Here is a 27514-nt window from a genome sequence, read left to right on the forward strand (position 1 = left end):
TCAGCAACCGATGTCCAGGTAAGGTTTCGTTAGCCGAAGGGCTGCCAGCCTTCTGTGGGTCATTTTGTTCAGGTCCATTCCAAACAACCTTAGGACACAGAGTGGGACACATTACTCCAGGGCACTGCTGCGACATTGGAATCCATCATACCTCTTGCCTTATTACCCTAAGTTTATTGACTAGTACTTTGTTGGAAACCTCAGATCCCATCGGGGACCAGGCTGGGCCTGACCTGTGCCGACCCTTTCAATCTGACAGATACTGAAGAGCCCGAGAACGTGCAGAAACCCATCATGAAGCTGGCAAGTGGCCAAATTAGAATAGGAAAGGAAGGCCACCTCGGCATTCCATGCTAATTGCATACATTAGTGCACGGAAGAAACGTTAGTAAATTTTCTAGCTGCTTTGTCCATCCCAACCATGGATCTCCATCACTGACCCTGACTCCCACCTCCAAGCCCCATCTCCTCCCTCCTTCTGAACCAGAAACCAGAAACCAGAAACCCGTCTCTCACCAGAGGACTTGAAGTTTGCAGCCAGGATGACTCAGCCCCTTGCAGAGAAGCCTGACACCTCCGTTCCCCAGGGCGTTGTGGATCAGATAAAGTTCCCTCAGGGTCTTGTTGACCTCGAGGGCGGAAGAAAGATCCTCACAAGCTTTGGCTGTGAGGCCACAGCTATCCAGCCTGTGGAAGACAAGGAACGGTGGAAGAAACCTAAGGAGCTATTTTGGGAAGTCTTGAGAGGGATTCAGGATGATGTTTTTAGGGGACCAGTTGAAGAGACAGCAGAGTAGCACCCAACTGAGAGGCATTCAAGGATGCTTGTCAATTCGCAGCTCCACGTCTCTAGGACACCCACTGATTTTGCAGTCAAGTACCCACTTCCTTTCCTGGTAGTTCTACCCCAATTTCTCCTTGAAACCCCAGTCTCAGCCCATCGGGGGTTCACACTGTCCTTAAGCTCAGGGTCCAGGCCTGAGTTGGTTGGTTGGTTTCCATGGCTCCAGTTACTATGTTTTGGTTGGACAGAGGACCCACCCAAAACCAGTGAATCAGAACCTTACTCAATTCCTGGAATTTTTCTTTCAGAACTTAGACCTGGTAAGAAGTCCTCTGTAGAGCTGCAGGTGTTTTGCCACCAGGTAGGATCAAGGCTAAACTTTTTCCATAGAGGAACCAAGGCAGGAACAAGTACGTTAGATAATAAACACCAAGACTCCAGACACCTAGATCAAGCCATGCCTGAAGCCATTAGTGTTCAGTTACACATATCAATAAATCCCTTTTTTTTTTAAAGATTTTATTTATTTATTTGACAGAGAGAAATCACAAGTAGGCAGAGAGGCAGGCAGAGAGAGAGAGGAGGAAGCAGACTCCCTGCTGAGCAGAAAGCCCGATGTGGGGCTCGAACCCAGGACCTGGGATCATGACCTGAGCCGAAGGCAGCGGCTTAACCCACTGAGCCACCCAGGCGCCCCTAAATCCCTTTTTTTTTTAAGGAGCCAGTATGAATTGGGCTGCCACCTGCCCAAACCGTATGCCTTCTGATTCTCTCTGACTTCCAATCTGCCTCCCATTGTGTTTCTTTCCTACATTCTCTGCTGTTAGAATAAGAACAGGTCACATTTACTGAGGGCCAACTGTGTGCTGAGCACCTTGCTAAGGGCTTTGTTTGCTTCATCATTTATTCCTCACAGCAACTGTCTGAAAGAAGTACTACCACAGCTGGGATGCTAAGTGGAAATATTTAATCTTGATTTGGCTGAGGCTGTGAGGCAGGAGATGCCAGCTTCGACAAGGAGGTACAAGACAACGGCCGCGAACTTGCAGAGGAAGAGGAAAAACCAGCTTGGGGCTGAAGAGCCACCCACATCACGGGTGCAGAAGGGTCAGGAGAGGAAGGTTAGGGTGAGACCCACAGTGGGGGGGTGGTGCTATATGAGGGGGTCGACCCTGATTCCATGTCAGGAGACTGGGCAGTCGGGGCACCTCCCAGGGGTCCCGTAAGAATTCCTACATGGTCCCCATGACAGAGTGGCGTTTGGATGCCGGCCAGATGGGGAGAGATACCGACATCCAGGGACCCCAGCAGCACAAATAAGAGGAAAGTGCTGTCCCTGAGACCCCATCTCTATGGCCACCTACCCAGGGCCCCAGATAATGGAGAGACTCAGAATCAACCACAACAGAAACAGACAGTCCTTCCCTCAGGGTGGGGGCCAAGCGGTTCCGGGGAGGAAGGAGGAGGAGGAGGAAGGGACAATTCACATTTGCCCAGAATTCACACTGGAGCAGACTGAGTTTTTATTCTATAAAGGTCACTGAAGAGCCACGCAGCTGCGCAAGTGAGTGTCGACAGAAAAGGGGAATTTTACAGAAAATGTTCACGGGCAAGGAGCCAAGAGAAAGGGAGGCATTTTATGTTTGCATCCCACAAAGAATGAACTCTTCCTCCGGGAGCTGTTTGTGGCTTTTCCTTCCACCTCTGGGGGCTCCTGGGGGTGTCTGCCGGAGCCACGGAGGGATGGCCGTGGGACGAGGATGCACCTCACCCGTCCCGGCGCCCCGGGCTCACCACAGTTTCTCCAGCCTGCAGGTGGGATGTCGTAGCCCCTCACACAGCGGCCACATGCCCGCGTCCCCCAGGTCATTGAAGCTCAGGTCCAGCTCCTGAAGGTGGTGGTTGATCTGGAGCACCATGCAGACACCCTTGCAGGCGGCTGAGCTGAGCCTGCAAATGCCCAGCCTGGAAGACAGGATGCCCAGAGCCCAGCTGACTCAGCCTGCAGACCTCCCTGGGGAGGGCTCCCCAGCTGGGCGCCCCCATCAGAAGAAGGGAGAAGCAAGGGGCAGGCAGAAGGAAGAGAGAGACCAGAATGGAAGGGGGGAGCGGGAAGGGAGGAAGACAGGACTGTTTGGAGTGAGCTGGTTATCGGACGGCTGTCGGAGCACGAGCATCCCCCAGCTGCTGTAACGAGTACCACGCTAGCAGCGCCCAGGGCAGAAATACCATCTCACTGCGCCGGGAGCCTGCTTCTCTCCGAGGCCCTGATGACCTGCTCCAGCCTCCGCCCCAGGGAGTCCTCAGTGTTCCCTCCCCTGTAGAAGCATCACCGCTCTCTCTGCCCCCATAGGGGCACACTGCATCCTCCTGCCTGTGCACTGTGTCCAAATGTCCCTTCTTCAGGAGGAGGCCTGAAGGCCACCCCACTCCAGCAGGCCCTCACCTGAACTAGTTTTTTGTTTTTTTAAGATTTTATTTATTGGGCGCCTGGGTGGTTCAGTCATTGGACATCTGCCTTCGGCTCAGGTCATGATCCCAGGGTCCTGGGATCGAGCCCCACACTGGGCTTCCTGCTTCTCCCTCTCCCACTTGTCCTGCTTGTGTTTCCTCTCTCCCTGTGTCTCTCTCGGTCAAATAGATAAATAAAATCTTTTTTATTTTATTTATCTATTTGACAGAAAGAGAGAGAGCTCAAGCAGGGGAGCAGCAGAGGAAGAGGGAGAAGCAGGTTGCCTACTTTTCCGACTGCGCCCGCCAGAAACCCGGGCGGTTTGTGATTCGGGACAGCAAGCAATGCCTAAGCCGAACTTCCTCTGCTCCTGGCGGCAGCGGCTGGGAGGGAAATGCGACATGTCCTACCATTGTTAGGAGACACCTGTGAGCTCCGAGGCCCCAACAGACAGATGCCATGCACCGCTCAAGGTCACAGACCTAGGGACACTCAGCCACCGTCCTCGCCATTAATGTAGCTGCCCTTACCGCTGGGAGACCATGTGGGGGCTTGAGAGGGTCAGAAGTGCCGTATTTCAAAGGACACCCCAGAGCTCTTCTGCAGGCACCCCTGAACTGTCCTTTGAGGGTGACCCGCAGGGTCTGTGTAACGTAGACGTCTGGCTGGCCCGCTGTGTCTGGACCAGAGGAGAAGCCCAGCCTCAGTCCGTCAGTACGAGCCACGCTTGGTAATTGGACCAATGCACTCTAAAAAGACTTGGGTTTTGTTTTGTTTTTATGCATCCTAAAATTTAATGGCAGAATAAATGTCTATGAAGAACTGAAAATCTGCTAAAACAAAAAGCAAAAGACAGACTCTTCCTCACAGTGGAGCATGTGACAAGCTACAGCAATTACAACAGCAGGAAATTAGATTCCAAGCCCAGACACAGGGAGAGCAGAGGATGGGGGAGGGGCACTTGGTTGGCTAAGGCGGAAGCGCTCGGGATTCTTGATATCAGGGTCATGCATTGGAGCCCCATGCTGAATGTAGAGATTACTTAAATAAATAAACCTAAAAAAAAAGAAAGAAAGAAAGAAAGAAAGAAAGAAAGAAAGAAAGAGAAAAAACTACAATATGTGGAAATAGTTTGCAACAGGACTGCCATTACAAATCAGCAAGGAAAGCATGGGCCCTTTATTAAACGGCAGCACAAAAATTAGAGGAAAAAAACTGAACTGTGCTTAACCACATATGTAGACACAAAGAAGAAAAGGAATACACCTGGGATAGTGTACTAGCAAAGTACTTTTTTTTTAAGTTTTTTTTTTACTTATTATTATTATTATTATTATTGTTATTATTTTAGTAATCTCTACGCCCAACATGGGGGGTTTGAACTCAAAACCCCAAGATCAAGAGTCACCTACTCTACTGACTGAGCCAGCCATGAATCAGGGGCGCCTGGGAGGCTCCGTGGGTTAAGCCTCTGCCTTCGGCTCAGGTCATGATCTCAGGGACCTGGAATCAAGTTCTGCATTGGGCTCTTTGCTCAGCGGGAAGCCTGCTTCCCCCTCTCTCTCTGCCTGCCTCTCTGCCTACTTGTGATCTCTCTCTCTCTCTCTCTCTCTGTCAAATAAATAAATAAATAAAATCTTCTAAAAAGAGAATGTAAATCATAGAAACACATATGGATTTGACCTCAAAACATAAAGATTAGAGTTTGATGAAAGCAACCACAGACGACTTGACAGATTGGTGACCCGCTGAGCAGACCTTTCCAAGGGCTGCCCTCAACAAAAGATTGATCCCTGACACAGGGAACATCTGGGCATGAAGACCAATGTAGGACACACACCAAAGACATAAATAGATTATACGAACAGGCAATCCACAGAATGGAGGAACCAAAAAAGTGGGTAAGCACAGGAAGAGCTACTGAACACTGAAATTCCACTTAAGAATGGTTTACACCGACCAGGGTTTTACAGATAGAGAACTGAATAACCATCCAGATCCCCGCAAAGTAGCTTTCCTAAATTGCGGGTGGAAGTTTAAATGGCCCATCTTTCTAGAGAGCTATTCAGAAGGGTTGCGATCTCAAGGATGCAAATTCAGGCTGAGTGTGCGACTCCGCTCCGGGGTGGGATCTCCCTGGGGCTCAGAGAGAAGGAACTGCAGGGGAGGGTAGGGGCATGGCTCCGTAGCCTCTGGGGCATACAGAGGAAGGCGGGCCAGGCAGGGCAAAGGAATGCAAATCAGTGCCTCGGGAGGTGTAGAGCTCAGTGGGGCTGGTGGGGGGAGAGGGAGCCAATGGCGAGATGACAGAGGTGCCTGCAGAAGAGCTCTGGGGTGCCAGAAGGAGATAGAATTCACGCACAGGTGTGTGTGGGTCCGTAGTGATACCAGATGCAGTGGAGAGAAGAAGGTGAAGAAACAGGGCACGTCTCCAAACGCAGCAACAGCAAGAGAAAGCCTGCTGTCCACAATGTCTTGAAAGGAAAACAAAACAAAACCAAAAAGCCTGAGGCTTTTGTGGGACAGACAGACTCTGCTTTAGGACTACAGAGAAAAATGACTTTCTTTTTTTCTTTTTCTCTTTATGATTTCATTTATTTATTTGAGAGGGAGAGCAAGAGAGAGCACCAGTAGGGGAGGAGCAGGACTCGATCCCAGGACCCTGGCCTGGGATCATGACCTGAGCCGAAGGCAGATGCTTAACCCACTGAGCCTCCCAGGAGCCCCCAAAAAATGATTTTCTGAAAATGAACAGCCCTCTGTGTTCTTTTTAATCCTTGGGTGTATTTATGTGTTCATTTATTTAAAAACATGTTAACTAATCTGGAATTAAAACAAAAACTTAATAAACTTAAACTTAATAAATAAATAACTTAAATAAATTTAATAAATTCAATAATAAATTTAATAAACATAATAATAAAATAATAAATATCAGGGTCATGAGTTGGATATTATAATAAATAATAAATTTAATAAATAAATAACTTAAATAAATAAAATAAACTTTAAAAAACTTAATAAGAATAAATAAAAATAAAATACACAAAGTTTCAAACACCCCTCCCTGAGCCAGGTCTTACACCAGCCATCAGAGCATGGAGCTGGCACAGCTTCTTCACTTTTGGAAGTGCACACCCATGCACACAAATGGCAAGTTTTAATGATGGATGCTGAGAAGCATAAGATCAAATTAAATCCTACAACTAGGAATCTAGACCTTATTTAGGGGTCAGGGAAGCCATGCAGGGGGAAGAAGTGTTTGTTTTTCCTCACAGATAAAACAGATGTCACCAGGGTGAAAGGGGGATCGGCAAAGCAGAAGAGCATCCCAGGAAGAAAAAAACGGCTTGTGCAAAGGCCCTGTGGCAGAAAAATCTTTGCAGCAGAGGTAGCTAGAGGCTAGGAAAAGAGGGGAGTGAGCATGACCCCAGTGAGCTCAGACATAAGAGCAAGGATTGCAGACTTGAACTCGGATGACGGTGAGCAAAACAAGACTCACCGAAGGGTCTGGAGCCTGCACTGGTGACACCTGAGGCCCTCGCACAGCAGCAGCACCCCAGGGTCCCCCAGGTCATTCAGGCTTAGATCCAGCTCCATCAGGCTATGGTTCACACTGAGGGTGGAGGCAAGGTCCTCACAGGCCGCTGCAGTGAGATGGCAAATCTTCAACCTGCCGGAAACCCAATTCAACACGGATCAGGGAGTGTTCTCCACACAGCGCCGATTTTATCCTCCCTACCCCCACTCGTAATGGTTTTCAAACAAACAACTCATTTTTTCTTAAACAGGCAGCAGCTTTTTTAATAGAAGTTTCTCCATGGAAAATAAACACAGGGTCCAAAATCAGATGGAAAGATGCCCATCCCCACTCATCATTCGGAAAATGCAAATCAAGACCACCCTGGGGTTCCATGTCACATCCACTAGGAGAGCTATTATTAAAAAATAATAATAAAGTTTTTTAAGAATTAAAAAAAAAAAGAGCCCGAAAATCACAAGCATTGGCAAGGACGTGAAGAAACTGGAAACTTTACGCACTGTCGGTAAGAGTGGATAATGGTACGGTGGCTGTGGGAAACAATATGGCAGCTCCATGAAAAATTAAAGAAACCATAGGATCCATCCATTCCACTTCTCGGTTAGATAGTCCAAAGAATTAGAAGTAAGGGCTCCAAGAGACTTTTGTATTCCAGTGTTTACACCATTATTCAAAATAGCCAAAAGGTAGAAGCAACCCAAGTGTCCATCAGTGGAGAAATGGGTAGACTGTGGTGTATCCATGCAATGAGAGGTCACTCAGCTGTGACAAGGAAGGAACCTCAAACACACCAACACATGCTACAATGTGGATGAACCTTGAAAAGATACTGAGTAACATAAGCCAGTCACACACACACACACACGCACGCACACACACACACACACACACTCTTTGTGATTCTACGTATAGGAGGTACCTACAGCAGTCAAGTTTGTAAAGACAGAAAGTAGAATGGAGGTTATTCGGTGCCGGGGGAGGAAGACAGGGAGTCCGTGTTGAACAGACACTCTCAGCTTTGCAAGAACTCTACACCTTGAAATGGTGAGATGGTGGGGGCGCCTGGCCACTCAGCTGGTGGAGCATGGGACACTTGATCTCTGGTTCGTGAGTTTGAGCATCCCATGTTGGGCGCAGAGACTACTTTAAAAAAAAACTAAGGGTGCCTGGGTGGCTCAGTGGGTTAAGCCGCTGCCTTCGGCTCAGGTCATGATCTCAGGGTCCTGGAATTGAGTCCCGCATCGGGCTCTCTGCTCAGCAGGGAGCCTGCTTCCCTCTCTCTCTCTCTCTCTGCCTGCCTCTCTGCCTACTTGTGATCTCTCTCTGTCAAATAAATAAATAAAATCTTTAAAAAATAAATAAATAAATAAATAAATAAAAGCTAAGATGGTCATTTTACGACACGTGTATTTTATTTTATTTATTCATTTGTGTGTGTGAGCAATGCCTTTTCTTGGCTGACATAACCAAGAAAACACAGAGCAACATTTCCATGCCCGTCGTGTGTGATTCCTCAACCTCTCTTGGATGTGACACCCTAAATTTGTAGTCACGTGTCCGGGGTTCAGTTAGAACCGCCTTCACTGATAGAAATATAGAGCAGGGCAACACTACTGTCCCTCAAAGATGTCCTCTGTTGACATTTAGCATAGTGTCTGCCTATATATAGAAAGGGAAGACAGGGACAGAGTCCTGATTTTACCACGTGAGTCCCTGGATTCAGCCGTGCTGGAAACCAGTATTTCCCTCTGGGCTTCTTGGTCACAGAGGCCAACAAATTCACTCTTATCGTCAAACACACTGAGATGGGGTGTCTGTCGCTGGCGACCACAAGCATTTTGGGGGAGGTTCTTTATTTTAAGGGGCTTTACGATGCTTGCCACTGATGCTTGCCACTGATGCTACTATCCCCTTGATGTTTATTTATTTATGTTTTATTCTGGTAAAATATACATCACATGACATGCCTGGCTGGCTTAGTCGGTAGAGAGTGCGATTCTTGATGGGGGAGGGGGGCTCTTGAATTTGAGCCCCACATTGAGCATAAAGCTTACTTTTAAAAAGTATATACAGGGCGCCTGGGTGGCTCAGTGGATTAAAGCCTCTGCCTTCAGCTCAGGTCATGGTCCCAGAGTCCTGGGATCGAGGCCCGCGTCGGGCTCTCTGCTCAGCGGGGAGCCTGCTTCCTCCTCTCTCTCTGACTGCCTCTCTGCCTACTTGTGATCTATCTCGCTGTCAAATAAATAAATAAAATCTTTTAAAAAATAAAATAAATAAAATAAATAAAAAGTATATACATAAATAAAGATATAAAACATAACATTTACCTGTGTAACCTTTTCTGTTTATTTAGGAATCTCTGCACCCAACCCAACATGGGGCTCGAACACACGTCCCCGAGATCAAAAGTCACACCCTCTTCCAACTGAACCAGCCCCCGTTTTAACCATTTTTAAGTGTACAACTCAGTGGCCCTAAGTACACTGGCAGGGCTGTGCAACCATCACCACCACCCACGCCCAGAACTTTGCATGGTCCCAAACACAGACTCCGCATAACTCCCCATTCCCGCCTGCCCCAGTCCCATGGCAACCAGGTCCTACTTTCCGTCTGGACTGGATTCTTCTAGGGGTGTCGTAAACGGAACCATATTATCTTTCTCCTTCTGTGATTGACTGACATTTCACTCAACACCATGTCTTCCAGTTTCATCCACGTTGGGGCACATGTTAGAATTCCACCCTTTTTTCTTTCTAAGATAGAATAATTTCCCATCATGGGGCTGGGCCATATTTTGTTTACCCGTGAACCTGTGGATGAACATTTGGCTGTTTCCACCTTTGGGCTCTTGCGAATAAGGCTGCTATAAACACAGGTGTACAAGTAATGGATGCATTTTCATACCATCCCTGCATATGAGGAGACTCGCATCTTTTTAATCTTTTTTTTTAAGGATTTTATTTATTTATTTGAGAGAGTGTGCCGAGGGAGAGGGAGAAACAGACTCCCTCTGCTGAGTGGGGAGCCCGATGCAGGACTCGATCCCAGGACCTCGGGATCATGACCTGAGCCAAAGGCAGATGCTTAACGACTGAGCCACCCCGGCGCCCCGGGAGACTTGCATTTAAGTCGGCCGCATGAAGAACTCACCGCAGGATCCGCAGCCGGCACATGCGGTGCTTCAAGCCTTGGTATAAGAACCTCAGACCCGAGCCCTGCAGCGCGTTTCCCGTCAGGTCCAGCTCCACCAGATGTTGGTTGATGCAGCGCATTTCCCGTCAGGTCCAGCTCCACCAGATGTTGGTTGATGCAGCGCGTTTCCCGTCAGGTCCAGCTCCACCAGATGTTGGTTGATGCAGCGCGTTTCCCGTCAGGTCCAGCTCCACCAGATGTTGGTTGATGCAGCGCGTTTCCCGTCAGGTCCAGCTCCACCAGATGTTGGTTGATGCAGCGCGTTTCCCGTCAGGTCCAGCTCTACCAGATGTTGGTTGATGCAGCGCGTTTCCCGTCAGGTCCAGCTCCACCAGATGTTGGTTGATGCTGAGCACGGACGCGACCTCCTGGCAAGCCCCAGCCTCCAGCTGACACTTCCTCAATCTCGGGAGGAAAGAGACGGTGAAGAGGGTGCCGTCTTGCTGTCCTCTATCCTGCCCGCTCATCCCCTGGGCCCTCGAATCACCCGATACGAACCCACACGCGTGTCACTACAGCTCACGGATGAACAAGACTTCATCATTTCCAGCAGGGAGCGTCCAGCCCCATGAGGCAGGGGGTACGCGAGGACCCTCCAGGGAAGGCAATGCCAGTGAGGCCGGAGCGCACCATAGCTCAGGGTGAGGTCCCTAGAGCCCCGCACCCTCAAGCAAGCTGTCAGCAAGCGCGTGTCACATTTCTGGGAGCTGCCGCTGTGTCTGGGGCTCACTACCTCTATGGAAAGGACAATAATCACACACTGCAAAGACCGCGTACTTGACTAGAGGGACAGGGCACACAGCAGGTGCTCGGACAGTGAGCTACTGTTGATGAAAACCACCCCGGGGAGGGGACGTCTAACTCAGGTTTGACACGCTATGCACAGTTAGGAAGGGCTCTCTGGGTCATCTGAGATGGTGCTCGAAGGCTGAGTAGGCATTCACGGTCAGGAACAGGACGAGACGCGCGGCAGGAGATGGTAGAAAACACACATGCTAGTTTCTGCCTCACCACCCTCTGTTCCCAACACAGGCTCCTGAAATCCCTGCATTTCCTATGTGACAAGAATGCCAGGAGAGTCTCTGGTTCTAATGGGTGGGCCACGTGGGGCCGGGCGCCAGAGAGACCGAGCCAGGATGAGAGGCAGGCAATGCGCAGCCCTGCCCCCCACCGTCCTCCAGAGTGGGGAGGGGCTGGGAATGGAGTTAATGATCTTTGGGCCACAAGGGGAAGGCTCCATAAACTCATAACACCCCCCCACACACACCCCCACACGCCACCCCCTGCCCAGAGCATACAGCTCAGAGGTTCCAAGCTGGTGAACACGTCCACGCTGGGAGGTGACGTGCCCCAGCTCCGTGGGGCAGGAGCTCCCGCTCTGGGACCCTCCCAGACCTCACCCCATGGGGCCCTCCTCAGGCTGATCATCTGCTTCCTTCGCCATATCCTTTACAAACCCATAAACCTAAGTGTTTCCCTGGGTTCTCTGAGCTGCTCTAGGAGAGTAATCAAACCCGAGGCCGTTCAGAAGCCAGGTGACCACAGGGACTTGTAACTGATCTGAAGCTTGGGGGGGGGCAGCAGAGGGCAGTCTCGGGGGGACCGAGCCGTCACCTCCTGGCAGATGGTGGCAGAATGGACTTGAACTGTAAAGGAACTGTAGGGCGCCCCACTGGGGTGCAGAGTTCCTTGCTGTGGGAAACTCCACACATTTGTGACCAGAAGTGTAGGGAGTGAAGCCAGCCCCCTGCCCAGGGGATGCTGGGGGGCTTGTCTAGGGCAGTGGCCTTGCAGTGAGAGGGGCAGAGACTCACTGGATCACCTGCAGCCTGCATCTGGGATGCCGGAGCCCCTCACAGAGCAGCCTCACGCCCGGCAGCCCCAGCCCGTTGCAGCTGAGGTCCATCCTCGTGAGAGTCCGGCTGGCCATCAGGGTGGCCGCAAGGTCCTGGCAGGCAGAGCTGGTCACACAGCACCTCTTCAGGCTGGGAGGCGGTGGGGAGGAGGGGAGAAGGGCCAGGTCACCACGGTGGTGATTCTGCCCCTTGTCCTTTGTCTCTCCCCTTCCTTTGGTCTACACCTATTCCCCCTCCTTTTTTTTTCTTTTTAAAGATTTTATTTATGTATTTGTCAGAGAGACACAGCGAGAGAGGGAACACAAGCAGAGGGAGTGGGAGAGGGAGAAGCAGGCTTCCCGCCAAGCAGGGAGCCTGACGGACGTGGGTCTCAATCCCAGGACCCTGGAATTATGACCTGAGCTGAAGGCAGACACAACCGACTGAGCCACCCAGGTGCCCCCTATTTCCCCTTTATCTAAAGTAAAAGAAAGGAGATCAGGGGGCACCAGGGGCCAGGGGAGAGAGGGAATTGGAGAGTGCCTGCTAAGGGCTAGGGTGTTTGTTTGCCCTGTGGGGAAAACTGCCTGGAGTTCATGCTGACGTTGGCACAGTGCATACACTGAAGGAAAAACACCACTGAAGGGCGCCTGGGTGGATCAGTGGGTTAAGCGGCTGCCTTCCGCTCAGGTCATGATGCCAGCATCCTGGGATGGGTCCCGCATTGAGCTCCCTGCTCAGCAGGAAGCCTGTTTCTCTCTCTCTCTGTCTCTGCCTGTCACTCTGTCTGCTTGTGCCTTCTCTCTCCCTCTCTCTCTGACAAATGAATAAATAAAACTTTAAAATATAAAAAAAAGAAAAGAAAAAGCACCACTGAGCTTTCCAGCCTGTCAATGATATGTCAATAAAAGAATCAATAAAAAATAAATAAATAAAAGCAACAAGAATAACGTAAGATGTCCCAAGGCACCCACCCGCCTGTGGAAGCTTGCCCATCACGTCTGTCCCTGAGCCGCAGGAAAGTAAGTCTGATGGCACTGACTCGAATGAGCTGGTGACATATATAACGGAAGTTCTTGGCGTGGTTCCTTGCACTTGACACAGGTTCAAGAACGCACAGTATTATTTATTATTATGTCTTTGGGATCCAGCCCATGTTCTGCTCACAAAATGGTAGCTTGCTTTTCTGGGCCTCCATCTCTGTGTCCGCCCTTCAGGACGCTCCCCACAGGAGCAGGGCTGTGCTCTGGGTCAGGATCCACACACTCCTGGTTCCCTCAACCGGCTGTCATCTAACTTCTGGAAGCCGAGCCTTAATAGTGCCACGTTTGGTAACAAGGTGGTAGAATATGCATAACGTAAAATTTACCACCTTCACTTGTTGTTTTTGTTTTTGTTTTTAAGTAATCGCTGCCCCCAGTGTGGGGCTGGGACCCAGGAACCGGAGGTCAAGAGTCCCCTGCTCCTCCCACTGGGTCAGCCACGCGCCCCTGGCACCAGACTGCTTTAATTACTGCGGCTTAGTGCACTCTGCTTTGAAATCAGGCAGCGTGATTGGAGGTAAGAAGCCTGGAAAGGAAGAGATACAATAAGAGAAGCGGGAGGTAATGAAGCTGGGCTTTCTGCTGTCTGCTTCCGGTAGGCATGGGCTGAGTCGTGTACCCCCACATTCATTCATACACTGAGATCCTAACCCCTGTATCTCGGAGTGTGCCCGTTTTTGGAAATAGGGTCTTTAAAGAAGTAATTAAAATGAGGTCACTACTGTGACCGGTGTCCTTACAAAAAGAGGAAAGGACACAGATAACGCAGGTGTGAACGCACAGGGTGGAGACGGCTGAGGGGAAAGCAGCCCCGCCCACACCTGGACCGGGGCCGAGCGGCCCCGCCCACACCTGGCTCTGGAGCCGAGCGGCCCCGCCCACACCTGGCTCTGGAGCCGAGCGGCCCCGCCCACACCTGGCTCTGGAGCCGAGCGGCCCCGCCCACACCTGGGTGCGAACTTGAGGAAATGAATTTCTGTTGTTTAAGCCCCCAGTGTGTGTGCGGTGCTTCGTGAGGGCAGTGAGAGCGAGCACCACCGCGGGTCTTTCTGACGCAGCCCCCCTGCCCCGCGAAGACTGGGTGCAGGCCCGCCCCGACTCACCTCAGGTTCTGAAGTTTGCAGCCGGGCTGTCTGAGCCCCGGACACAAGAGCCTGACGCCCCGGCTGCCCAGCGCGCTGCGGGACAAAACCGGCTCGGTCAGGTTGCGCTTGGTGCTCAGAGCGCCGGCGAGCTGTTTGCTGTAGGCCTCGGGCAGCAGGTTCTTTTCGGCTCTGCAAGGAGGGACACAGGACAAAGCCGCGTTGTTCCCCACGCTGTGCAACGACTGCGTGCGGACTGTGTCACCTCGGGCTTGAGGAAGCATCTGTCATCTTTCTTACTTTTACAAAGTGGGCTCCGCTCCCCACTCAGGGCTTGAACCCCCAACCCTGAGATCAAGAGTGCCACACTCCACCAGCAGAGCCCACCAGCCCCCCACTCCTGCGTGTACTTTAAATATCCCACTGTAGTCATTATTATTAGTTTTCAAGAGCATTAGCAGCCAACTCAGGGCAGAAAATGTTGGGGCTTTGCTTCTTGTGGATTTAACACCAGGGAGCCCTTCTCTCCCCTCTCTCCTCTTCCCTCCCCCGCCAGCAGCAGCAGCCCCCAGGAGCCTGCCAGAAACAGGAACCCCGCTGCATCAGACATTCCCCGGGCGGAGGGTGCAGCCCCGAAATCTGTTTCCGACAGCCTCCCGGTGCTCTGCTCACGTTCCAGAAACACAGATGAACCTGGTGGCTTTGCGGTCTCTCCCTTTCTTCCCAGCTAACGAATGTACAACGCTCTCCCTGAAGATCCAGAGCCGGAAGTACGAGCCTGTGGCCTGGGAGCTGAATTCCTCCAATAATTTCTCAATCAGGAGACCTCACACAAAACAGGGGTTTCTACACTTTCTTGAAAAACCAAGCCCAGCTGCACAGGGACCTCGTGAGCAGGAGGCTGCCACCAGGTCCCAGAGCTGGGTGCGTGATGACCTTGTTCCACGAAACCTGAATGCGCCAGGTGGCCCCCTGCCGGCATCTGATGCCGATCTCCCCCGAGCATGGCCACTTGAAACAGCACAGTCGGCTGTCTTCTGGTTCTGGAGGTCAGAAATCAGAACGGGGTCTCCCAGGGCGGGCGTCAAGGCAGACTGTTTTCCTTCCAAAGGCCTCGCATCCCTTGGCAGGTGGATCCTGAATTTAATCACACCTGCCAAGTCCCTTTTAACCTGGGAGGTGACATACTCACGGATTCCAGGATTAGGGCACAGGTGTCTTTGGGGGTGGGGGAATTATTCCGCGCCCCCCTCCCCCACTCTGACTTCGGCAAGCATTTCCATTTGTGGTTCCCGCTTTCGAGAGATTAGAAAGTGTGTATATTGGTTTCTGCCCCCGGTTCCTGGCACAAACCCCCTAAAACCTTAATGATTTCCTAAGTGGTAAGAGCACTAGGGCCCGTCTCTTGTTCCAGCACGTGGTCTCTGACCCCATCCCTGACCCCCAGGGCTCTTAAGTCCTTTGGACTCTCTGGGGGACAGGAGAAGCTTTTGCTCTCCTGAGGAGACTCAGGGTGAGCCTCTGGGTTCGACTGGTGGCCAGAAAGACCGAGGTATAATTAGAAGCTCTTCACTTTCTGGTGAATTTTGGGAGATACTGCAGTTTGGAATCTCTAAAGTCTTATGACAGTCCCTTCCTCTGAATCAGCCTGGGATGAAGAACAGGCTGACTCACGGCACAGGGCATGACATGCGGCCCACGAGGCCTCCTGATTTGCTTCCAGTTACACGGTCTGTCTTAGAACCCATGTTTAGGGTCTTTCTTCTTTTAAGTAAACCTCTGCGTCCAGTGTGGGGCTCAGGCTCATGACCCCAAGATCAAGAGTCACATGTTCCACTGACTGAGCCAGGCACACCCCTCATTTCAGAGATCTTTCATTTTGTTTATTTTTACAGATTTTATTTAATTTTTTTTTAAATTGTATTTATTTATTTGACAGGAGACAGCGAGAGAGGGAACACAAGCAGGAAGAGAGAGAGATAAGAGGAAGCAGGCTTCCCGCTGAGCAGGGAGCCCCATGGGGGGCTCGATCCCAGGACCCTGGGATCATGACCTGAACTGAAATCCAGAGTCAGATGCTTAATGCACTGAGCCAGCCGGGTGCCTCTCAATTTCAGAGATCCTTTAGTGTAGCTCTCTCTGTAATGACAAGATAACGTTGATTCGAAATTCAGCCTGATGTGCCCTCAGATGGCCTTTCAGTTCTTCACAAATTGTTTTTATCAGAGTGGATGAGAGCTTCCTGCTCTGGTGTAGGCTCCCGGGCATATGTGAAAATTCAATAAACTGTGTCTGCTTTTCCCTGGAATCTGTCATATGTCAGTTTGATTCTTAGGCCCAGCCAGGGACCCAAAGAGGGAAGAAGAGAATTTCCCTCCCCTACAGCTCCAAGACAGACCTGATCAAACACGTCAGTCCATTAGCCTCCCCCACACTTCTGCCTTCCCCCAGTTAACCTCCGGAGAAACGCAGTGTCCTTTTCCTTTGTCTTGCCACTTCTCTAAAAATGTATTGCACTTTTTTTTTTTTTAAAGATTTTATTTATTTATTTGAGACAGAGACAGAGAGAGTGCAAGAGCTCGTGAGCAGAGAGGAGAGGCAGAGGGAGAAGGAGAAGCAGGCTCCCCACTGAGCAGGGAGCCTGAGCTGAGCTCCGGGATTATGACCTGAGCTGAAGACAGACACTTAACCCACTGAGCCACCCAGGTGCCCCTAAAAATGTCCTGATCTTGTGTTAGGATGCTATAAAATTCCAGATTCTAACAGCCTTTTGAGTTACTCATCTCTGGGGACTCCCAAGTGTTAAGTGAGAACAACCAATAAACTTCCTTTTTTTTTTTTTAAAGATTTTATTTATTTATTTGTCAGAGAGAGAGAGGAAGCACAGGCAGACAGAATGGCAGGCAGAGGCAGAGGGAGAAGCAGGCTCCCTGATGAGCAAGGAGCCCGATGTGGGACTCGATCCCAGGACGCTGGGATCATGACCCGAGCCGAAGGCAGCTGCTTAACCAACTGAGCCACCCAGGTGTCCCTAAACTTCCTTTTTTTATGCCCAATGTGGAGCTTGAACTCATGACCCTGGGATCAAAAGTTACATGCTCTACTGACTACACCAGCCAGGCACCCCAGAACTAATAAACATCTAATAACGTCTTTGTTCTTCTCTGTTACTCTGTATTTTGGCTGTTTAATTTACAGGCCTCCATGCCAGACCTAAGAGGGTAGAAGGGAAAAGGATGATTTTCCTCTTCTATTTTAGTGACATTCAACTCTTCACGTCTACGATTACTCCTTGCCAAAAAGCCAAAAGAATCCTCTGAGCTTCCTTCCTCCATCCCCCCTTCAAGCTCCCCAGCCCTCCAAATCACTGTCTCTTACACCACTCTGTTGTATTTTCTTTATAACGCTTCTCCCTATCTGAAACTACCCAAATGATCAATTTTTTTTTTTGCTTGTTTGCCTGTTCATTTGTTTACTGTTCATTGTCTCTCTCTCTCTTCCCATTAGGATGTCCGGGCTTGCAGGGGCACTGCTGGCCTACTCCACTGTCTGCGCTTTGCAGAAAAGCACCCTTGATAATATTTGTCAAGTGGATATGCTCTCCTTGACCGGGGCCCCAAATGAGTCCAAATGGGTAGTGTTTAGAGCAAGACACTAACCTGGACAGTGCTGACACTTGGGGCCAGACCATCCTCTGTGGTGGGGGGGCCATTCTGGGGACTCTGGCCTGCACCCCCCAAATGCCACAGCAACCCCCATCTCCTCTAGCTGTGATGACCCAACATTTCTGCAGATCTTGCCAAGTATCTCCTGGAGTGGCGGCCACGTTAACCCCAGGTGAGGACATGGACGTGGTTGAAAGCAAGAACTTGGAGAGTGAGCCCCACCGAGTACTTACGACTGTACCGGTGGCATCTGGGGCCCCGAGGCCCATCTCCCCGCATCGTCCTCATCCGTGCTGTAGGCGGCCCCATGCAAATGCAGCACCAGGGCGTTCCTGCAGCTCTTCACGCAAAAGGAGGCGATCAAGTGCTCCATCCTGGTGGCCATGTTGCTGACCACCACCACCTGGAAGGGGCTCAGTGCCTGCTGGATGAAATCCTCCTCCTGGATCTCGTAGAGGCAGCTGAAGAGCTCCAGGGAGCCCTGCTGCAAAGTGGAGCCCTTGCTCTGAGCTTTCCTTCGGATCCACCGCAGCAGCTCTGCCTTGACGTGAGGCGAGACCGTCCAGCAAAGGCTCTTCTCCACGTAGCTTCTCGTCTCCTCGTTCAGGAGTCCAAACAGGAAGCGGACGGTGAGGGCCAGAAGCTCCGTTCTGAAAACCCATACTCCGCCAGCAGCCTGGCCACAGTCTGCTCGGGGCCGGCCCCCGCCTCCCCGGGATCCAGGAGGTAGTACATGGCAGCGAAGAATTCCTGGAAACTCAGGTGGATGAAGCTGTAGAACTTTTCACAGTTGATATCCTTCTGGAAGATGTTCATGTTGAGGAAGGAAGACACGTCGGCCCCATCGAGGCCGTGCTTCCGGAGGTCCCGCTCCTCAAACAGGATTTTCTGATTCCAGAGGCCGTCGGCCGCCAAGGAGCACAGCCCTCTCTGGTTGGGCGGGGGCTGGAGGGTGGGGCTCCCAGGCTTGGGCTGCATCAGACTCAGGAGGTAAAGCATGTATACTGCGGTCGTGGTCCTGGACGTCTGTCTTAGAAGCCCCCCATCCTCCAGCTGCTGCTTGAGGCAGGTGCAAACAACCCAGCACACCAAGGGGACAAAGCACAGAGTGAAGAGGGGCTCGTTGTCCCTCACGAAATGGAAGACTTGGGCAGCTTGCTCTGCGTTGTAGAAGTACTCCTTCCTCTCTGCCTCTGAGAAGCCCAGGATCTCCACATGCCTGGGGTGCTCCAGCCAGCGGTGCAGTTTCTCCAAAGCCGTGGGCCTGGTGGTGATGAGCACCGACAGCTTGGGCAGCAGCTTCTTCCCAATCAGGCTGCAAAGGAGAAGCTCTGTGGGCCGCTTCTCCTCCCAGCAGAGGCACCAGGGGCCCCGAGGGTCGTGGAAAGAGGGTTTTAGCTCATCAAAGCCATCAATGATGAACAAGAGGCGCTCAGGGACTCGGACAAGCTCCTGGAGGGGCACGCTGGGCTCAGGCCAGCAGCTGAAGATGAGGTCTTGGGCGCTCTGCTCGATGGTGCTCTGGTTCATCTCCCTGCAGTTGATGTAGAAGACGTAATCAAAGCTGTCCTGGAAGAGCCTCCCGTCGGCCCAGTCCAGCATCACCTTGTGGGCGAGCATGGACTTGCCCATCCCCGCGGCTCCCTGCAGGACCACGGTGCGCGGCGGCTCCGGGCGCTCTTCGTCGGGCTCGAAGAGGGTCTCCAACTGGATGAAGCTGGCCTGGTGTCCCACGGTTCTCGCCGGTCCCCAGCCTGTGTCCAAAAGCTTCTGCTGGGCCCACATGGGATTTGAGTGTTCCTTCACCAGGAGGAGGCGGGTGTACCTGTGGCTGAGGTTGACGCATTCCCCTAGGCGCGCATTGCGGTCTTCCATCAGCCGGAACTTCCTGCGCACGTAGTCCCTGTAGGTTTCCCGGGGATCTAACCCGGAGGAAGGAGGGGTCCGTGAAAGAATCATCAGCAACGGTTGACCGACTCATGACTTAAAGCAAACCACGGTCTACTGCCTACTTGTTCTAAAGTATCCACGGGAGGGTTTTCTGGATGGAGCCTGGGAACCTTGGTACTTCTCTAAAAAGATCTCTCCCCTGTTCTTGGGAAGTGGAGACTAACATGGGAACTGTCCTTAGCCAAGAGTATTCATTCTATCCTTGCTATTCAAACAGTGGTGCACGCCCAGGAGCTGATGGAAGGCCACGAGGGCACCTAAAGAACATGTCAATCCCAGCCACCGGTTCCCTGGGGTCCTCCTGGTGAAGAGACACTGAAATCCCCTGTGGGCTCACAAGGAGAGGGCCGGAAATGGGAACGTGAGCCCCAGTCCCCACCTACTGTGTCAGAAACTGCATTCCTAACAAGAGCGCTGCATAATTTACAGGCACGTTTAAGTCTGAGAAGGCTGTGCCGCCAAGTTTTCTGTGCCCGCTTTAAAAAAAAGCCAGAAACGTTATCTGCCCCAGAGAACTTATCCCTCCCATAAGTCCCGTGCTTGAAGTCTCTTTGGGAAATCGACTTGGTATAGAAGTGAATGCCTAATCTAGAACAGGAGTGTTCAGCCGGGTGACAGTGTCCTCCCTAGGGGATTTCTGGCAAGGTCTGGAGATATTTTGGGCCACAGCAACTGGGGGATGGGCGGGTGGGGGCAGGCTACTATCCTCTAGTGGGTGGAGGCCAGGGAGGCTGTTCAAAATCCTGTAGTGCCCAGGACACCCCACAATAAAGAATTATCCAGCCCAAACTGCCAGGGGGCCGCGGTGGGGGAACCCTGATCCAGACTAAAATGCATCCTGTCTTACTTGGATGTCAGCAGAGGCTCATACTATCTGCCCAGAGGAAGGTGAATGAAAGATCGCAACGTGATCCCAGGACTCTCTCAAAAGGAATGCACGTTCTCTTTTATTTTCAATTGTAGTAAAACATACATCATCTAAAATTCAGCATTTTAACCCTTTTTTAAGTGTTTGACGGACTCAGTGACATTACACTGCATTCACGAAGTTGTGCAATCATCACCCCTATCCATTTCCGGGACTTTTCCGTCATGCTCAACAGAAACCCTGTGCCTATGAAACACTAACTCCTCATTCCTCCCCCTACCCCAGCCCCTGGCGGCCACCATTCCACTTTCGGTCTCATGAACGTGACTACTTTAGGCTCCTCATGTGAGTGAAATCACACAGGATCTGCCATTTTGTGTTGGCTCTTTTGACTTGGCCTAATGCTGTAGCAAGTATCAGAATTTCTTTTCTTTTTTTTTTTTTTTTTTAAAGATTTTATTTATTTATTTGACAGAGAGAGAGATTACAAGTAAGCAGAGAGGCAGGCAGAGAGAGGAGGAAGCAGGCTCCCCGCCGAGCAGAGAGCCCGATGTGGGGCTCGATCCCAGGACCCTGGGATCATGACCCGAGCCGAAGGCAGAGGCTTTAACCCACTGAGCCACCCAGGCGCCCCAAGTATCAGAATTTCATTCCTTTTTAAGTCTATTATTCCATTGTATACAAACAGAATACATTGTATACATGTGGAATACATATATATACACCATATTTCGTTTATCCATTCATCTGTTGATAAAGATATTTCATTAGCTCTCTTAATGTGTACTAATAAATATTGAGGTGCCTGGGTGGCTAAGTTGGTTAAAGCCTCTGCCTTTGGCTTGGGTTGTGCTCTCGGGGTCCTGAGCTCAAGCCCCACATTGGGCTCTCTGCTCAGCAGGGAGCCTGCTTCCCCCTCTTTCTCTGCTTGCCTCTTTGCCTACTTGTGATCTCTGTCAGATAAATAAAATATTTTTTAAAAATTAACACTTCTAGGCTCATAAATACACCCATTGTCCTTCCCTTTTGTCAACTGTGATTCTATATTAATCGAACAAAGATAACTGTGACAGTAATGTTTGGATTTTGTAAAATTCTTTGTCTTCTCCTGAGAAAGTGTTCTTATTTTGAGACACAGAACATTAGGAAAATAGAAAAGCTTAAAATAAGGATGAGAACAAAGAGGGAGTTACGATATATTGGCCCTGTGCTATGCCCCGTGCCTTCAGGCGCCTTGAAAGGTGTCCAGAATCATTGGCGTTATTGTTGACAGTGGCGCTGCCTGTCCTGCAGCCCATACTCACTTCTTCCTTGCCAACAGTCCTGACTCTATTAAGGTAATGGGTGCTGATCCCTTGATTCCAGGAATGCTGTCCCTTCACAAGCCCCAGAGGATGAATGTTGGCTCAACCAGTCATGAACAATCTCATTCCCTGTTGCCAGTGGCTGGTCTGGGAATGGGCCCCAGTCCCAATCAAGAAGGTATATGGGGATGACCACTGGGAAGGGGGAAGCTTGTTGAACAGATGTTTTCCTGAAGGAAACGATACTCTGTCGAGGAAGAGAGCCTTCCGTCTCTTTTCTCCCTAGCTTGGAATTCACTTGCATGGTTTGGCTGCCATCTTGTAACTATGAAATGGCAAGTGTCAGGACAAATGAACCAGCAAGAAGTTGGGGCTTTGACAGTGTTGTTGATCTACTACATCAATCAACTCTGCAACCACCCCACCCAAGATTTTTTGTTATATGCAAACATTAATTTTACACGTCCCTTTTTTTTTTTTTTTTTTGGCCTGATGGACTCTGGTGGATAGTCTGATGCGTGTGGCCTTGTGCATTCTACGAGATACGTGCCTGACAGCTTACCTCTTATTGGAGCTCCAGGAAAGACTTCGAGAGAACATGCTGACTGGCTTCCCAGTGAGGACGGGCCACCAGGTGCAATATCTGGAAGAGACATTTTAGGAGGTCAGCTAGCATCTACCGTGCACACCTGAAACCAACATAACTTGTATGTCAATTTAAAAAATAGTAGTTACCATTACATCAAGCTGTGCATATAACTCCGCCCACCCCCGCCGCGAATGTTTGGCGGTCTCCTCACATATGCATCGCTGTTGAAAGCATTCATGCTTCATAACTTGCTCTCCTTTCTGGGGGCCCATCATGGTGATTGGCACCTCCATCCACCCAAGAATTCCCCCAGGCAGGAAGGTGTGAATCAGCTTGGATTCCCTCCCTCTCCTTCCATCCTTGGCCATGTCTCATCCAGCCACCCGTCCATCCACGCACCCACCCACACACCCACGTATCCATCCAACCAATACACATACATTGGCCACCAGCGTTATCCAGGCAAATTTTGCTAGCACTGGATACACAGTAATAAACAAGGGCTCTGCTCCGTGGACCTTACATTCTAGTGATGTGGGGAGCTGAGCACATAAAAAAGAAATATTTCAGAGGTGCCTGGGTGACTCCATCAGTTAAGTGTCTGACTTTGGCTCAGGTCATGATCTGGGGTCCTGGGATCCAGACCCATGTCCCCTGCTCCGGGCTCAACGGGCTCAGTGGGGAGACTGCTTCTCCCTCTCCTTCTGCCCCTCCCCCTGCTCATGCTGTGTCTCCCTCTCACATAAATGAATAAAATCTTTAAAATAAAATAGATTAAATTAAATAAACACTTCATGATAACTCCAGATAATGATGAAAGTTTACTTAAAATTGAAGAAGGGGGGGCGCCTGGGTGGCTCAGTGGGTTAAGCCGCAGCCTTCGGCTCAGGTCATGATCCCAGGTCCTGGGTTCAAGCCCCGCATCGGGCTTTCTGCTCAGCGGGGAGCCTGCTTCCTCCTCTCTCTCTGCCTGCCTCTCTGCCTGCTTGTGATTTCTCTCTGTCAAATAAATAAATAAAATCTTTAAAAAAAAAATTGAAGAAGGGCACACAACAGAGTGATTAAAAGTAGTGTTTGAATTTGGGTTGCCGGGAAAGGCTTTTCTGGGGATGTATTGTAGAATCAGAGATTCCAAGAGCTTCCTGGGCATCTCTGAACTCCACAGGACCCTGAAATGTGAGCCTAAGTGTGAGTTCTGGTGCTCTGACCAGGTATAGTCCCATCTAGTGGGACAGGCTCCCCAGCTGCCTAGTTTTCCCTGTAAAGGTAGACCAGCGGCCCCCCACCTCATCCCCATCTCCTAGACCTTACTCCACCTCACCTGGTCCTCATTCTCAAAGGTTCCAGTTCCCTGCTGGCCAGTGAAATCAAACAAGTCAATCTCATCCTTTTTTCAGGAATCACAAAGCCCCCATGCTCCTGTGTCTACAAAGCCTGCCCCCTGCAGCCCCTGCAGATTCACTGTATTCCAAGAGCAACCCTAGGAGACCTGCACGGTGCCTGGGGTCTCCTCCCCTGGGCTGAGTGCGTGCTCCTGCTGTCAGTCTCATCTCTCCTGTGTTTGGTGTCATGTGCGCAGCCATCTAAAACCATTTAGGGTGGGATATCCCTCCTTCATCAGTGGGGTGAATGGGGGGTAAACAGAACAGAGTATAAGACACTTAATCCAAGATCTGAGTGGCAAGGGGCCAGATACTTGAGTAAAGGTGTTTTTTTTTAATTTTTTAAAGATTTTATTTATTTTTTTGACAGAGAGAGATCACAAGTAGGCAGAGCAGCAGGCAGAGAGAGAGGGGGAAGCAGGCTCCCCGCTGAGCAGAGAGTCCAATGCGGGGCTTGATCCCAGTACCCTGACATCATGACCTGAGCTGAAGACAGAGGCTTAACCTACTGAGTGACCCAGGCACCCCAAGCAAAGGTGTTCTAAGCAAAAAAACCAAACAAACAAAAACCAAAAACCAAAAAACAAACCAAAAACCACATCAAGTATAAAGGTCCTGTGGACACAAGAGAGGAATAAAGTTGGAGTGGAATGAGTTTCAGGGTAAGTGCTGGCTGGGTTTGGAGAGAGGGGCTCAGCCAGATCTTATGTGAGCAAGTTTGAAGAGTTTGGATTACATTCCATTCACAACAGTCAGCCTTTGGAGAATTCAAAACGAGGGAGGGGAATGATCTAATTGACGGTTGCACAGATTTTTGTGCCTGTAAGGAAGGAGCTGCGTGAGCTGGGGGAGGGGTGGGGGTGGGAGGGGGTGGGAATCAAAGCACACGTAGGGGCCCTTACCCAAGTGCAAGGTGGGTTACCCACTGGGTGGCAGCAGAGGGAGGCCTTGGAGCTGGAAGTCCTGGGATTTGCCAAAGACCGGATGTGTGAGGTTTCGGGAAACTAGGACTAAGCAGTTGAAGCTAATTGCAAACGATGGAAATCAGACTTCACATGCATTAGGATGGCTGCTTTAAACAAACACAACAGAGGGGTCCCCCGCTGGCTCAGCCGGTGGAGCGTGAGACTCCTGATCTCAAGGCGGTGAGTTCAGGCCCCACAGAGGGCATACAGATTATTTTCTTTAAAAATGAAAAAAAAAAAAAAAAGACACAAAAAGCTAGAGATAACAGGTGTTGGGGGGGATGTGGGAAAACTAGAACCCTTGTGCGTAAAATGGGGCAGCCCCAATGGAAAACAATGTGTTCCTTAAAATATTAAAATAGAATTACTATTTGATCTAGCAATGTCACTTCTGAGTACATACTTAGAAGAGTTGAAAGCAGAGCCTTGAAGAGCTAGTTGTAGCCCCATGTTAACCACCGCGGTATTTACAATAAGCAAAAGGGAACAGCAGTCCCGGTGCTCGTTGAGAGATGAATGAATTAAAATGAAATGTGTGTGTGTGTGTGTGTGTGTGTGTGTGTGTGTGTGTGTGTGTCTGTGTGTGTGTATTCCACAGTGGAATATTATTCAGCCTTTAAAAGGAAGGAAACTCTGACACCTGCTACAACATGGAAGAGTCTCGAAAACATTAGGCTTCAGGCACCAGGTGGCACCTGCCTTCGGCTCAGGTCATGATCCCAGAGTCCTGGGATTGAGCCCCGCATCCGGCTCCCTGCTCAGTGGGCAGCCCGCTTCTCCCTCTGCCTGCCACTCCCCCTACTTGTTCTCTCTCTCTCTCAAATGAATAAATATAATCTTAAAAAAAAAAAAGACATTATGCTAGGTGAGATAAGCCAACCACCGAAAGACACTCTATGATTCCACATCTATGACATATCTTGAAGAGTCCAAAACTATTCATTTATAATAGTTATAGTTTGTTATGTGTATTTTACCACAGTTTAAAGAAAAAAGCCGTCAGTGGATATTACAGCTGACAAAGACATCAGAGAGGTCCATCTCAGTGTTTTCTGAAGCGTGCCATGAACACCACCCACATCCAAATGCAGATTCCTGGTACCCCAAACCTGCTGGTCCTGGATGCTCCCGTCCCAGCAGGACGTCTGGACCGTTCCCATGCATGCCTAACATTCGAGAACCACTGAGCTGCTCCAATCCCTTCTGTCTTACTGATGAGGCAACAGAGGCCCGGAGAGATACACTGGTTCTCCAGCACCACACAGCTGAAAAAAAAAAATGAGCTTCAGACCACAGGGCCGCCCTTCCATGAGTCGAAAGGACACAGTCTGCAGAAAAGTGCTGGCCAAAGTGATGCTGGGGAGAGGTTTAGGTATAACAGGAGAAGGAAGGGGGCACGCAATATTTGTACATTATTTGAATCTCCTATAAGAAGTATGTAGAACTTCTAGAAGTCCAACAATTCTATGAGATCATAAATGAATTCATTTATCCTTTTTTCTTTATTGCTGAGAGTGCTTTGACTTTCATAGGTGTCCTTGAGGGAAGATGGAATGCCATCTCACACTCCCGCAGTCCAAGGCCTCTGCAGTGTTCTCGGGGGGATGGAGACAAGGAGAGTAGGAGCCATGTGAGACCATATCTGAGGGGGCCTCTTGTCATCAGGCCTCACCCGATGAATTACAAGTCAGTGGGCATCCCACTGGGAACTCCAGATCAGCCCTTCCGGGAGTATTTACACAACCCAGAGTAGCAAATGCTACAAACCAGGGTCTCTGTTTTCTCATGTGCGCCCCCTCCAACAGCAGCTGGCAGGCGCCGCAGGTCGCCTGAAACACTCTGCATGGTTTATCCCAGGAACTCTCCCCTGGGGCACACCTTGTTTTTCTGAGCCTCAGTTTCCTCACCTCTGTAACAGGGGGGGTCATAATCATCTCTCTCACACAGCACTTAAAGCACCGAGCGCAGGGGCGCCTGGGGAGCTCAGTGGGTTAAGCCTCTTCCTTCTGCTCGGGTCATGTTCCCAGGGCCCTGGGATGGAGCCCTTAATCGGGCTCTCTGCTCAGCAGGGAGCCTGCTTCCCCCTCTCTCTCTGCCTGCCTCTCTGCCTACTTGTGATTTCTCTCTGTCAAATAAATAAATAACATCTTTAAAAAAAAAAAAAAAAAACAACACCCAAAGGGTCCTTGTGCACCATGGACGCGGTATTAGAGGAGGGAGTGCGTGGGAGCAGCCCCGAAAGTATCTCACAGGGCGGGAGATACAGGAAGAGAAATCGGAACGCTGCAGAAGTCAGACAGGTTGAGCACACGGGGCAGGCCCAGGGGTAGGAAAGAACTCGCACACCACGTAGTGCCTCCATGGTTCTGATGGCGAAGCAGGGATGTTCCCGGCAGAGCGAGGGCGTTGGGGGCAGAACGCAGTGCAAGCCAGGCCAAGGGCAGACGCGGGACCCGGGTCTCATGCACACCGAGACTGTTGCCAGGGAAAGGGCCCCCGGCGGCAGGCCGCGACCTTCTTACCCCTCACCAGGTCCTCTCTCAGTCCTCTCTCCCACAGGTCCCGCCGGCTGATGCGCTGAAAGAGGCCCAGTGCCAGCGCCCAGGCGGCATCCTGCCCGCAGTGCGCCACCAGCAGCTGCGCGGTGTCTAGGGGCCCCGCCGTCTCCAGCCGCCCCCAGGGGATCCTGCCCGCCTCTGCCTCCGTGCCCAGGTACAGCTTGAATTTCTTCAGCTCCGTGGCCTCCAGCTCTTCCAGGTAGGCCGAGAGGCGACAGAGGCCGTGACTGACCGGGGCTTGGGGCATGGGGGCCGTCGTGAACCTCGGAGGGCAGAAGCCAGAGGCCTGGGCGTGTGGGCGCAT

The 27514-nt window shown here is 50.8% G+C and overlaps 1 protein-coding gene across 1 annotated transcript; it reads right to left on the minus strand.

Moving 5' to 3' along the window:
- Positions 1 to 27514, minus strand: NLRP12 (NLR family pyrin domain containing 12). Its single transcript, XM_047711597.1, is given in 12 exon segments — positions 1 to 88; positions 517 to 687; positions 2579 to 2749; positions 6739 to 6909; positions 9928 to 10030; positions 10307 to 10374; positions 11784 to 11954; positions 13951 to 14121; positions 17828 to 18233; positions 18236 to 19516; positions 22279 to 22359; positions 27175 to 27514. Coding segments are annotated over 12 exon segments (3222 nt in total).

Source organism: Lutra lutra, chromosome 17, assembly GCF_902655055.1.
Source record: "Lutra lutra chromosome 17, mLutLut1.2, whole genome shotgun sequence".
Classification (NCBI taxonomy): domain Eukaryota; kingdom Metazoa; phylum Chordata; class Mammalia; order Carnivora; family Mustelidae; genus Lutra; species Lutra lutra.